This window comes from Python bivittatus, unplaced genomic scaffold (assembly GCF_059951505.1).
Source record: "Python bivittatus isolate LINGU-HERP-01145 unplaced genomic scaffold, Pbiv_v1 ctg000480_np1212, whole genome shotgun sequence".
NCBI classification, from domain to species: Eukaryota; Metazoa; Chordata; class Lepidosauria; order Squamata; family Pythonidae; genus Python; species Python bivittatus.
Window position 1 is genome coordinate 30,692,458 of NW_028277075.1, and position 14,801 is coordinate 30,707,258.

The following is a 14,801-nucleotide window of genomic DNA, read 5'->3' on the forward strand; positions in this document are numbered from 1 at the left end:
AACTAAAATCGCCGGGCAAATTTTCAACCGAGGAACGGGGGACACAGCTACCCTTCATCTTAAAACGATGTGATTCCAAGAAAAAAGGTAGAAACGTCTTTTGGGGGGCATAATTCCGGAACGACCTGCGAATGGAAGGCGCGGGGGGCGTCGTCGGAAAGACCTGCCGGCCGGAGGGGGACAACAAGGAACGCACACGCGAGCAGAGCGCCAAGCCACCGCAGTCACGTTCGCTCGCGGCGTTTCGCACCTTCCGAGGGGCTCGGAGGCACGCCCCCGGCGAGGTCCGCGCGGATTGGCCCGTTTAAGAGCAGCGAGTGGGCCGACAGCCAAGGGGCGGGGCAAAAGGCGCGGAGGCCCGGCAGGTCTGCCGGTTATAAATTGCAGCCGTGGCTGGTGCCGCCGCGGTAGTGGGGGTGGTTCTTGCGTGTAGCTGGTTCTCTGCTCCGAGATCTCTCGCCAGTATGGCTCTTCGTAGCAGTTTCGCTCGGCTCCTCCAACAAGCCGGCTCCCCTCTGCGGGTCCCAAAGAAGCTGGCCCACTCGGTGGCCCTCATCGGGGCCCCCTTCTCCCGGGGCCAGGTAGGTGACGTCGCGGGGCAGGGGATAATCCGGAGCACCGGTTTGTTCGTCCGGGTGGGAGGGGGATACTGCAGGAATGGTCGAGAGCGGGCGTCCTTTGGCCCTTTCGGGAGGCTGCATACCTCCGCCTTCCCCAGTGAGCCTAACAAAGAGAGGGGCGCTTCATGCCGCGCCCTGGGTGGGGAAAGGAGATGCTCCAAAGGGAATCTGGAGGGAGATGCTCCAAAGGTTATCGATCAGTGTCGTTCGTGCCCGGCGCTGCCGATCCGCGATCCCCGACCCCGGCCGGGGATGTTTCGCCCTAAACCGGAGGAAGGCTTCCTCGCGGAGTCGCGCTGCGACGCCGGCAGGGATAGGGAGGGGAACGGTGCGGCGGTGAGTGGGTGGGTGGAAGGAAGGAAGGAAGGAAGGACCCCCGAAAGGACTTGGCTGGCTGCCGGGGAAGGGGAAGGGGGCGGCTCCTGGGAAATGGAAATTTCCAAGCCGCCGCTTTGACCGCGCGGGCTCGCTGATGTCATTTCCCACTCGGGTCGCTTGGAATCACCGCTCGGCTCGTTTTGTCTTGCAGAAAAAGAGAGGAGTGGATCATGGTCCTGCAGCGGTCCGGAATGCGGGACTGGTCGGAAAGCTCTCCGGCATGGGTAAGTGGGAAGGGTGGGATGGGAAGCAACCTACCTTTTGGGAAAGGATCCGAGTTCTCCCCTTTCTGGTCTGGGGTTGCTTCTCCACCCAGTCACGTATATGACATGATTCATCGTATATGACATGATTCATCGTGAATCCATCGTTTGAAACAATGAAGTCATTGTTCAACCTGGTGTCCTCCAGATAGTTGGGCGCCCATCATTCTCAGGCTGCCCAGCCATTGGGTGTTGGCCTTTGGGAGGCATGGCAATGGAAGCCTTGGGACAATCCTCACTCGGTCTGTTTAAGGAAAGGAAAAGCAGATGTGTTTGTGGGATAATGGTATATTGCCCTCAAAAGCTGCAGTCCATCCTCTCAGGAATTCCCTGACTCAGTAGGGTGGGGTGGGGAATCATGGAAAGGTGTACTTCCACACATCTGAAGGACATCATTGTGGAGAAGGCTAGGAGGGTGGCTTGTGAAATCCTAATCATTCTCAAGGCATAGACAAGATCTTCAAAGGTGATTGAATAGTTTGAAGCAAGCGTAAATAAGTGATTAAATAATTTGAAGCAGAGTTAAATAATTCCAAAAATGCATCAGTCTTCTTGAAACCGCCTGAAATTCTTCCTAATCTCTAAGTTAAATATGAACTCAGTACAGTCCTCCCTCTGAAACCATCCGATTACCACAAAGATACATAACTAGCATAGTAAGGGTTCTTTTATCCAGGTTATCTTGAATTAAAGCACAAGTCATATGTTTACACTAGCTGATATGTACTTATTCATCTGGAGCTTAGCTTTGTGAGAGTCAGTAAAAATGATGAGTAGTTACGGCATTCCAGAGATTCTTGAAAGAAAACTGAAATTCACAGTTTAATAATACTTTAGTGTAAAAAGTAAATATCTTGTTTGTGAGGATGACTGCAATACATATCCACTATTGATTAAGAAGTTCCATCAAACATTTTAACTGCTAATTCGTTTTATTAGGGGAGCTGTTGTCCCAGTCGATAAAGAATAGTTTAAAACTATTCAAAAATAGTGAAAAACGTTTAGGGAAAAGGTCAGTAAACTTTCTGTGAAGCTAGAATTGTGAAAACAGCTTTAACTGTAAAGACTGACTAAACCTTGATTGTGAAAACTGAGTACGTCATAACTATTGAGTAAAAAGAAAAGGAGGAAGTAACCTAAGAAGTGTATGTGTAGGAAAAGCCCATAAGATAGTTGTCTATGGAGGAGGGAAGAAATATATAATATTTAACTGGCAAATAAATAGAATCCTTTTTAGTAAGGTACCTAAGGTGAGGACTAGGTTATCAGCCTAAACTGCACTCATGCTATATGCAGCATTCCCTGCTTATAGTGTCCCAATCATTTTGGGCACATTTTGACTACAAATGCATACACAAATCTTCATGTCCAAGAAAAAAAAATGGTGAAAAGGCGATAATAAATGCTCTGAAAATGTTGAAAGGTAAGGCTGAAGATGTAGATGATGTAACTCAGAAATGTGAAAATAAAGATGTGGTTCGCTTGTGGAGGCACTGTGTGATTTGTTTAATTTATGTGAGAATGCTACATCTATGGCTGACAATTGGAATAATGCTGTATTGTTGGCTGAGAATATCAAAATGATTTGCAGCAAATGTTAAAGTGACTACAGGTAGTCCTCGACTTACGACTATTTGTTCAGCAACCATTTGAAGTTATGGCAGTGCTGAACAAAGGGTCTTATGACCCGTTCCTGAGGTTATGGCTGTTGCAGCACCCCTGCAGTTACATGATCAAAATTTGGGCACTTGGCAACCCACCTGTCTTTATGGCCACAGGAGTGCTTCAGCTCCCCCACCTGCCCATTTCCCCCCAGCTATGCCCTTTTGGCCCCCTGCACTTTGCAGCTCCTGTCGTCCTAGCTGACATTTGCTGTTGTCTTCTTCCTGCTGCTGACCAAGCATGCCCAGCCTAGTCCTTTGCAAGGCAGCTGCTGGCCTCATGAGACTTTCTTCCCAAGGTCGCACATGGCAGTTTCCTCGCAAGGCCTGGGGAAGATGCCCTCACATGGCCAGCAGTTGCCTTACGAAGGGCCAGAGTGGGCATGCCTCATCAGCAGCAGGAGCAAGAAGATGGCGAAATCAGTTGGGGCAATGGAGCGCAGGGCGGCAGGGGCCTCAGAGTGCAGGGTGACAAGGGCAACTGCAGTTTTGAGCCATGCTGCTGGGGCTTCCCAGGGCGCTGTGGCTTTGCATTGCATTGCAGCTCGGGCTTCTTGCAGCCCAGAACCACAGTGCGCCAAGAAGCCCCTGAGCTGCAGTGTAGCAAGCAGCCCCAAAGCTACATGGTTCTGGGGCTGCTTGCTGCCCCATAAGGCAGAGTGCAGGGCAGTCAAAAGGGCAGAGATGGGGGAAGATAGGCAGGTGGGGGGAGTTGAAGAGGAGGCAGTCCATTACCTTAGCAAGGCTTGGGGCTGGGAGGGACCAAGCCCGGAATGGCTTGGATTGGGATGGGTCCTCGGCTAATGACTGGTGGAATTTGGTTAATGACAGCAATAGGGAGTGTTGGGATTGTTGTCGCTAAGTGATGCAGTCACATGATGTCGCACTTTACAACTGCATTGCTTTGCAATGGAAATTCTGGTCCCAATTACCATAGTAAGTTGAGGACTACCTGTAAATGATACAACAAGAAGGATGGATCTGAAAATTAATGTACCAAAGTAGTTGTGCTTGACAGGGAAAATGGAGTTATACACAAATTGCAAAAAAAAAAAGTGTAACTTGATAGTCTCTATAAATGTGATGGGAGGCATGAACGGGGAAGGTTCTGGAATGGAGCTTCAAGGTTGCCAGGAAGGGGAAGAGACATTCCAGGGGAAGCACCTCCTCAGTCCCAAGCCAGAGTATGGGAAAGCCAAGAGAATGAGACTGGCCCCTCCCTAGGGCATTGTGGTTATAGTTACTGTTGTGGTATAAATTTAGTCTGGTGAGATTCTGTCTATTAGGTGTAAGCTAATAAAGGAGCCAAACTGTTCTGGACTGTCTCGCTGTCATTCTTGGGCTGAACCTGACATCAATCTCAGATGTCAGGTTCCATGATGCCCTAGGGAAGGGCCAGTCTCGTTCTCTTGGCTTTCCCACACTCCGGCTGGGGACTGAGGAGGTGCTTCCCCTGGAAAGTCTCTTCCCCCTCCCAGCAACCTTGAAGCTCCATTCCAGAACCTTCCCCGTTCATGCCTTCCATCACAATAAACTACTAAAATTCTGGTGTCTGTAACCTTCAACTGGCCGAAACAGTGCATCATAGGCAACAGTTTTTGAACCAAAGTACCGCAAATGGGCTAACTTACAGAATGTGTCCAAAATCCAGGACCCATTACCCCATAGGATTGAAATTTGGGAATTTGTGGCTGTTTCAGCATTGCTCTGCTGCTGCACTGCCATGGTCAGCCCAGGTCATGTGATTGTCCTGGGCATATCCCTGACCTCTTTCTTGCCTCCCTCTGTCCCCTACACCCAATCGGCTGCTGGCAAGGCCTGATGGGTGAGTGGTGATTGGCTGCTTTGGAAATGAGGCAGAAATTAGAAATCTGTTAATGGCTGTGGGCATTGAGGGAAGGATGAGGGAGCAACTTGGATGCCTGCTTGCAAGGTAGAGCTGGCTGGGGGAAGCTGGTGGTCGATGAGTGAGCCCTCTTCCTCCTGTGAGGTCGGCCCTGGGAACATGCTGGAATGGGGAGCAGGGGTGCAATTTTCCTCATGATCTGCTGCTCCCTTTTTCCACCTACCCCCAGCAAAGTGGTGGGCAGTTCCGCAGGTCAGCTGAAGAGGAGGAGGCTTTACCTGGGTTCTCCTGAGGGTCATGAGGGGAGGGCAAATGGCACAAGCCTCTATTATATGAGGGAAGGGAAGGGAAGGGAAGGGAAGGGAAGGGAGATTTCTGACGTTCCCTGCTGGCTTCCCACAAGCAAAGTCAATGGAGAAGCCGGCAGCAAGTCATAAGTTGCTCACACACCCACTGCTTTTTTGCCCTTGGTCATTCTGTTTCTCTGTTTAGGTATGGAAATCTCTCTGAAACCATGACTCAACAGATCATGGGTTGTCTAGTATTTCCTAAGATGGGAGAATGAATGGAAAAAAGTAAAGATGTACAAATGCTGGTAGGAAAGTAGTAGGTAATACATGTTTGGTGGTGAGAAATGAATGTTTGTTGAAAGAAGGGAAGGCAGCAGTGTATAAGAGTATACTTCTGCCCACTTTGCTATATGGAATAGAGAGTTGGCTATGCCAGGAGAAACATTGTATGTAGTAGCAATAGGATACTTCAGAAGTGTTTGTGGTACAACAAGAAAAAGTAGGATCAAGAAGCAATGGATGGTGAATAAATTGGCATGAATGAAGAGGTATGTTGATACAGTTTACTAATACGGAAGGAATGAATAGGGGTTGAATTGCTCTCTGCGTGTGAAAGAATAGTGGGTTGAGAGGAAGGGAAGACTAAGAAAGTCGTGGTTGGACGGAATTGATAAGATCATGAAACGAGAGAGAGATGAGAAACAATGAGAAACTCAAAGAGGCAACACTTGCAGTGGTGTATGGTTTTGGTGGAAGCAAAGATGGTTGGCAAGGGTAGAAAGATGTATGGAGAGAGGTGTAGACCATGCACACTTCATACTGGTAAAGATGCTCGTTACATTGCCCCTATGTATGTAACACTACAACTGGCATCTTTATAACAAGTACACACATTGGACTTCAGCTCCAAAATTTCCTCAGCAGTTGGACTTTTAGGAAATCTAGGAATTGGTTCAACACATTTGAAAAGCACTGCAATGTAGAAGATAGCTTAAATAGCTTGAAGTGGGGCACACCTTGCTATAATATCTGTGATGACAAAGGTAGCCAACAAGGTACTTAGGACTCTGATGTCTCCATGGAAACCTTCTTTGTGTCCCATCTGACTTTAATTCCTTAAGAGTCCTTAGTTATTTTTTTAAGTAGGTTGGAGCAATGCAAAGCTCTAATCTTTCTGACGTTTATTCATGCTAATGCCTCTGAGCCTCACATAAGCGTTCTCAGAAAATAAAATAGAGTGTGGCTGTAGCTTCGTGCTTTGGGTAACAGTTATGCCCACCTATCCATAAAAAGGGGAAAGGTAAGTTGAAGTATGTTTATTTAAAATATTTGAATAGCTGCCCTTCTTAAAACAACTCTGGTGGCTTATAACCCATTGTTAGAAAATATCTTGGAGAAGCGGATGGGGATAATGAAGGGCCATCCCATCTCTCTGTCTTCTGGCAAATGAAGTTCAATGATTGGCAGTGCCAATCATGACAACCATTTTGTGAGAGTGCCCTCATATTTTCATAATTTCAAGCCTTTCCATTGGCCCAAAAAAGTTTCTACCCCTGTGCCATAAGATTCACCTGCCAGCACTCTTTGGTATATAGCATGAACAATATAAAGAAGTGAATGAGCTAGATAGAATAGGAATAGTTTATTACTGTTGTAGCATTGAATTATTCATAGGGAAACAATAATATTCAAACTAACACAGAGCTTTGGCTGGGGTTCAACACGTTTTATTTTCATAACTTGGCTAAGGACATAATATTTTATCTGTTATTATCAGCTTATCTGATTTTTCACATGTATCCCTTCCAACAATCTGCTGAAATTATAAAACAATTATTTCCTAATATGGTCTAGCTTTCAGGAGTGCTACATTTCTCTAGCATTACTAAATCATAGTATCTTTTGCTTTTGATATAATGTGGAAACAATATGCTGCTTCCATTTAAAACAGTTAAATTGTGCTAACTACTTTTTTCTCCTCCTTTTCTATGTGCAATGTGTGCAAAAAGGAGTGAGGCTTTGATCATACAGGTGCAGATGCCATCTTGATTTGTCATCCCCCCCTTCCCCCCGCAAAGGCTCGTGATTATTGAAGATCTCCCCTTTCCAATATATTTGTTCAGGCTCGAGTGAGAATTTAACTTTAGCCTTTGAAACATGTGGATTGAATGTGCCACAAGATGTGACTAATGTTTTTGAAGCAAATTGATGCAAACATGATTACAAATTCTAGAGGAATGGCCATCAGAAATGTTTAGTGACATCTTATAAGAAAAGGTTGAGAGGGCACATTTATTATGAGCCAAAGCCTACAGCATCGAAGTGGAATAGGAGTGTGTATATTCATGAGAAAAGGGAATATTACTGCAAAGTGAAGGCCAAACAATTCCTTTCCTCTTTTGGATGCATTTCATTTTCATTTACAGACTTCAAAACTTTGAAGTCTGTAAATGAAAATGAAATGCATCCAAAAGAGGAAAGGAACAGATCAAACTAGATGATAAAGCAAAATAGCTAATTAACCAAAACAACTGCATTCTGTAGGGAAAAGATCATATTCAGACAGACTGAAAGTTTAGAAAATAATTGTAAGCTTCTGGGCTTTCAAGGACACTTCAACACACAACTTAATTAAAAAATGAGGGGGATGGGTTTAAAGTATGTCTGTACCAAATTCTAGCCTTAGAGGACATATGTATGTCTGTCTCCAGAATATAAATTGAATACATAAGTAATGTTCAACTGCACCAAGAATGATCCCAAGACTTGGTGGAGAAAGAAACAAGCAAATAATTGTTGGTCCTCATTTTTGCAAATGGAAAACCAGTTATTAAAGCCACAATTATTTCTACTTTCAGCTTTACCTAGTTCCCAAGCTAAAAGATGTTCGGGGATCTAAGGTGCTATAAAGAACGTTATTAATAAGCTTTCTGTTAGTCTTGGTTTCCTGCCAAAAACTTGAGTAGCTCTAATATCAGACTGTTCTTGTTTACAAGCTTGAATATATTATGTTATTAATATGACGCATTATGTTATTAGAATGATGGTAAATGCACTCCTGTTGCATCAGCTGGTAATACCTCATTGCAGACCTGTAAATTGCAGGTTTATGGATTTCAGAGATATGCACACACCAGAAACAGACTTTTATTTAGATCATTCTCCATAAATCTAAAGCTGGAATCTTGGTATCAGCATTATGTATTACTAGACAACCTATGATCTGTTGGGTCATAGACAATAAATAGAAGAATAATTGTAATGGCAAGCAAACTTCAATAATAAGTCAAAATCTACTTACCTAAAGAGGTTGACAGAATGACCATGGGCAAGAAAGCAGTGGGAGTGGGAGCAATTTCTGATTTCCTGCCAGCTTCCCCACTGACTTTGCTTGTGGGAAGCTGGCAGGGAGCATCAGACTTCATGATTACATGACCACAGCAGCACTACAGCAGCCACAACTTTGCCAGCACAACTGGTCTGAAGATCCTTGAAATGTCAATTACACAGGAGTAATGGGTCCCAGATTTTGCATGTATTCTTTAAGTTAGCTGATTTGAGGTACCTTCGTTCAAAAACTGTTGTGTTATGATGCACTGTTTCAGTTAATTGAAGGTTACAAACAGTGTTTTAGTTTTATATAGATAGATATAACTTTATTAATGAGCTTTCTGTTAGTTTTGGTTTCCTGCCAAAAACTTCAGTAGCTCTGATGTCAGACTATTCTCATTTACAAGGCTTGAGTATAGTATGTTATTAATACGATGCGTTATGTTATTAGAATGATGGTAAAACTCCTGTTGCATCAGCTGGTGATGCAACATTGCAGACCTGTAAATTGCAGGTTTATGAATTTTAGAGACACACTCATGCCAGACATAGACTTCTATTTAGATCATTCTCCATAAATATAAAGCTGGGACCTTGGGTATCAGCATTATATGTTATATAACTCAAAAGCAGGTGTTTATATACCTCCAATAAGCAACTTAATTCTAAATCCCATCATATTCTGCCATCAGACTGGGCTAATCTATACAACTCTGCTTCCATTCTGGTTATTCCTAGGTTGCCAGGTATATGATCTTGGAGACTTAAATTTCACCCAGGTGCCCAATGACGAACTCTACAATAACCTAGTCAAGTACCCACGCTCCGTAGGATTAGCTAACCAAGTTCTGGCTGACACTGTGAATGGAGCTGTGGCAGCTGGGCATAGCTGCATAACCATTGGAGGTGATCATAGGTGAGTTGGGAAAGCTGAAATTAGCATCTGACAACTTTTATATAAAGATCAGTGAAGTACACTTTTCTTTACACTTGGACCCATTAAATGGCTGGTTGAAAGTGTTAACATGAACAAATGTAAAAAGGGGTACTGACTCTTAAATAATACCTTTGGTTACAGCAATTGATGAAATTCCACAAATGATGGGCCTGGCAACACTAGATCTGAGAACCATTTGGGGGACTAGATGATGATCTGTCCATTTAAAGTTATACTGTAGGTCCTTTTCATGAATGTACTACTACTGTATAAACAAAAACGTAGTCAATCCTGAATTTTAAAAAACCCTCTCTTGCACTCTCAAAAAGGGTAATTAGACAGGAACACTCATCCGCCTCCATTACCATATTCTCAATGAGTCTAGGATAACTCTATTTTAACCTAACCCTAACCATACCTTATTTGAGGAAGCACTTATCTTCCTTTCAAGTAAATACTTCAAGTTATAGGTAGGACCTCACACCCTCGTCCTGCATCCTGTCCCTTGGTTGCTTGATAGCTCCCTACCACCCTTTGCCTCTAGGAAGCATTGCACCTGGAGTTCTCCCTCTAACCCTGGAATGAGAGAGACACACTGTTGCCTTTCTGGCATGTAAAAAGACAATAATGAAACAATTGCTATAATGCTACTCCTGTTTTTTCCAAGTTTGTGACCAGAAGTATTAGCCTTACCCTAACCCTTAGGAGTTATCTTAAGGGTTAGGGTAGTTATCCTTATCTCCTAACCCTTAGGAGATAAACCAATCTCATAGGAATAAGCAAAATTAAACTTTAAAAATAGGAGAAAAACTCCTTTTAGATTGAAGTATTAGAGTGCAGATAGTCAATGTTGGAAAAGAGAAATTACAGTTTTTCTAATCCAGGGATCCAACAACTGCAGTCTTGAACAAGAAAAAATCCAGAAGAACATATAAAAATAAAAGATATGTATTCCAGCAGATCACAAGATGGTGCTCATCTGTTAAGAATAAGAGATAACTTGCTTTAAAGAGATAAATAGCATCGATTTTCCAAGATTTAGATTCAAACTGCTAGTTAAATACAATGCCCTGAAACACTGCAGATGATATGCCCAATCATAAAAAAAAAAAAGATTGTAAGACAAAAGGCCACAGAATTTAGCAGTTTCTAGCTAGACAGTTTCTACCCAAGTAATTGTTCCTGAATGAGATATTCCTTCTGATTCAGTTTACCTGAACTTTTCTATTTTTCTGGAAGTCCCAAACTAATTTGGGGTTGAAGGAGAATGACCTCAACTTTCTCCTTTTCTCCACCTCAGCGCGCAACTTGCTACTTGACTCATTTCCTATGGAGTTGTTTTTGTCTTTTGTCTTCTTCTCCAAGAGGCAAGATGTTGAGAAAATCTCTGAGAGTAAATGCTAAAGCATTTAAAAGCATTTAGCATTTATGTGCCTGAGAGAAGTAGTGTATTCAAACAGGCACCATCTAGCATTTAGACTGGCAAGGAATTGGGAATGCAGGCTGCCTATATCACTAGAATGCCTCTGAACCCCAGTTGCCGAAGAGCAGTGGAATTTGGCTATTGTTATCATGTTCAGCCTGGGGGTCTCACTGACCCCTAGGAAAAACAGATTACTAGTTTCAGTGCACATTTTCCATCTGATACATATTGTGGGCACTTTGGGCTATTGAGTTCAAGGTATGTACGTAGCATTTCACAACCTGCCTTGGTTATCTAAACGGTACTGATCAGTCTAATGCAGAGAAGGCAAGATCTTAAAATTATGTACTGGCTTCACATTTATCCCTTTATAATCCCTCAAAAGTGGCAAAACATTGTGGGCGGGATCACACACAACATGCATTTATAATACAAATTTAAGCAATTGTCATACATTTGGCTTCCAAAGTGATTGTTAACCCACATTTATTTGCCCAATACTGTACCCTAATTCTGCTTTCCCCAGTTTAGACAGGGCAGATATAAATTTGAACTCTGTTTTCTCCCACAGCTTAGCACTTGGCTCTATCAGTGGACACGCAAGGCAGTACCCACATCTCTGTGTGATCTGGGTTGATGCACACGCTGATATTAACACTCCACTCACAAGCCTATCAGGAAACCTCCATGGGCAGCCAGTTTCATTTCTTTTAAGAGAACTTCAAGATAAGGTAAGTGGGGATTGTATGGCGATGCCAATGAGGAATAGCATTTTCCCATGTAATTACTGACCTATCAGAACTAATGATTTTTTAAAAAAAAGTTAAAGACAAGTAGGATCTCTGGCATTTCAGTATTCACTTAATAATTCACTTGAACACCTGTCCTGAAAACGAACAAACAGGCAGAGGTTTTACAGTGTTTACTCAAGGAAAGTGTGACATGATCAAGTTATATTGTAATCTTGTGGTTATTTTTGTAAAAAAAATACATTTTTAAAATGTACATTTCCCCAAAGGAGGCAAGTAGTTCCATAAAATGTAACTGGGAATACCAACCCATCTTATATCTGACATGATTTTCATATGAAATCCTGAAGTGCAAAGTAATGTACTACTGTTTCTTTATATAAAGTTCTAATTGATTTATAATCTCAGTTCCAAGCATTTGCTTTCAGTAGCTAGACACGAAGGGTTAGGGTTAGGGTTATTCACAGAACTTCCTGATCAATAATGTATCTTTACTTAGCGGGTTGGGTGAACTTTATAATGTAAATGGAGGCAGCTGTGATAAAACCTACTTTCTTAGAATGACTAGTAATTTTAAAAAAGAATACTGATAATGCCTCAAAAGCAGTCTTTTTTTCTTAATGTAAAGATATCACATTAGGTAGATGGCATCAGATTTCACCTAGGTACTAGTTTGTAATGGTATATATCCTGAACATTCAAGGATGGTGTTCTTTGGGTATAATACTATTGGGTGCGTAATTCACAGGGTTGTTGTTGTGGGGAAAATAGGAGGAGGAAGAAATATTAGGTATGTTTGCTACTTTGAGTTATTTATTAAAAAAAATAATAAAGGCGGGATAAAAAATCTAAAAAGAAAAGATGTAAAGACTCCTATATTGAGATAGTCAACATGATTTGAAATTGGGTGGCTATTAGTTTAATAGATGGGCAATTCTACCATACCATCCTTTCAGGAGAGTACCATATATGAACTTACAGGTAGTCCTCATTTAGCAATTGCCTCAATTAGTGACCATTTGCAGTTATGACAGTAATGAAAAAGTAACTTTGTGACTATTCCTCGCATTTATGACTTTTGCAGGTCTGTACATGTAAAATAAAGGGGAGCTGAAGTAAGATCATAAACACAGTTTCACTTAGCAACCACTTTACTTAACAACCAAGTTACCAATCCCAATTGTGGTCACTAAACGAGGACTACCTGTACTATTTTTTCTACCTGCTACGAAATAGTCTATAACTTGTTAAACAGTAGCTGGAAGTTCATGGCTGTACCTGCTGGTGTCCCGGCAGTTTTCCTTAAGCAAAGGAATGATCCTGCATGGATGTGTTTTCTATATAATAACCTTCTACCTTGCAAGATTTTTTTTATATATAATGTTAAAAGCACCTATTTGATCATACTACTCATGAAAAGTAGTACCAACTCAAGATATGGGGAGTTTGTTTGCTAGATTTATATTCCACTTTGAACAGCTCAAAACAGTTATTATTTGTTCAGACCAAGATAAGCAAGTTGAAATAACACTGTAACTAACCACTATTGTTACATCTAACTCTTATAATCAGTATTACAATCAGCTAAATCTTAATTGCCTCTAAAGCAGGGCTAAAAGTAACCTGAGCTCATCAGATTTTTTTGTTTTAACTTCCATTAGTCCTAGTCAATTTGGTCAATGGCAATGGGCTCTGTTCCAAAACAGATGTATCGAACAGCACACTCTCAGCAATCCAAATGCGCATTATAAGAGAGCACAGCAGGGTTTGATGCTTTCATCAAAATAATAAAAGTTCCAATTGTTTTGTACATGAGAGCAATGCCATGTGCACAAAAGGGGCACAGCTTGAATTGTAAAGGCGCAACACTGCTTTCCACATCCACAACCTTCTTTTCACCTTCCTGTGGACCTCTCCAGCCATCAGTGCTGCTCTTAATATGTCTTTCAATATTAAAATGTGTTTTGGAAAGCTCAAGCATTTTGAATTAGCCTATTCCAGTAAATTTTATGTAACAAACTGAACGAGACCCAATCACCTGCTTTTATTAGGAATTTTGATATCTTTTTGGCCTGGACTGAAAAAAAGGAAAAAAATAAAATGGGTAATTCCTGTCTTTAAGCTCTTACAAGTTATTCTTGTGGAAGAATAACGGCTACAGGAATGTAGCAATATCTCTTAAATACAAGGTACAGTGGTACCTCGGGATACGAACGCCTCTACTAACGAACTTTTCGGGTTATGACCACAAAGATTTACCTCGATGTGCGAACTCCGCCTCGGGGTACGGTCATTTTTCCGCCCTGACACGTGGTCCGCAGCCATTTTTCCGCTCCTGACATGTGGTCCGCGGCTATTTTTCCGCCCGACACATGGTCCGCGGCCATTTTTCCACCCGACACGTGGTCTGCGGCCATTTTTCCGCCCCCAACACGTGGTCCGCGGCCATTTTTCCACCCGACACGTCCGCAGCCATTTTTCCGCCCCTGACATGTGGTCTGCGGCCATTTTCCCGCCCCTGACACGTGGTCTGCGGCCATTTTTCCGCCCGACATGTGGTCCGCGGCCATTTTTCCGCCCCTGACACATGGTCCATGGACATTTTCCCGCCGTGCCATGCGGTGCCTGGCCATTTTCCCACCGCGCCGCGTGGCGCCCGTCCGTTTTACCACCCCGCCACGCAGCGCCCGGCCGTTTTCCCACCCCGCTGTGCGGCGCCTGTCCGTTTTCCTGCCCCTGAAGCGTGGTCCACGGACGCCAGAACGGATTAACGGTAATTACATTGAACCTTATGGGAAAATTTGCTTCGGGGTGTGACCAAATTCGGAGGGCGGAATGGATTAACCAGATTTACATTGAACCCTATGGGGAAATTAGTGTCGGGTTACAACCAACTCGGGATACGCCCAGAGTCACGGAACGGATTAAGTTCATATCCCGAGGTACCACTGTACCTGTAACAGGTTACCTTTCAAATTGGAGGGGGGCAGTCTACACTATTGTCATATTGAGCTGGCAAGGTCATGCCACTGAAAAATATTTCCTAGATCAGTCTTTTCAGGATCCTGTTCTCTTATTTTGAAGGTGCCAGTGCTTCCTGGATTTTCCTGGCTGAAGCCCTGTCTTTCACCATTAGATATTGTATATATTGGTCTGAGAGATGTTGATCCTGCTGAACAGTAAGTAGATGATAGCTAGTTTGCAAGAATGTTATTATTCCCTCCCCCCCCCTACTTCATAGCAAGATTACTGGTATGTTTCTACACTTTAAGGATATTTAACTTTTAACTGTTTTCTCAAAACA

General features: G+C 42.9%; 1 protein-coding gene across 2 annotated transcripts in view; it reads left to right on the top strand.

The window, feature by feature from the left end:
- ARG2 (arginase 2) overlaps positions 1-14,801 on the top strand; it is a 17,606-nt gene continuing 2,805 nt past the window's right edge. Inside the window, exons 1-5 of one of the 2 annotated variants that reach the window (XM_025175655.2) lie at positions 1-581; positions 1,150-1,222; positions 9,127-9,304; positions 11,320-11,479; positions 14,582-14,676. In XM_025175655.2, coding sequence (XP_025031423.2) covers positions 465-581; positions 1,150-1,222; positions 9,127-9,304; positions 11,320-11,479; positions 14,582-14,676 — 623 coding nt within the window. In that variant the 5' untranslated portion in view covers positions 1-464. Of the gene's footprint in view, positions 582-651; positions 718-1,149; positions 1,223-9,126; positions 9,305-11,319; positions 11,480-14,581; positions 14,677-14,801 lie in introns of those variants that run through there. The other variant, XM_025175656.2, reaches the window with a different exon arrangement.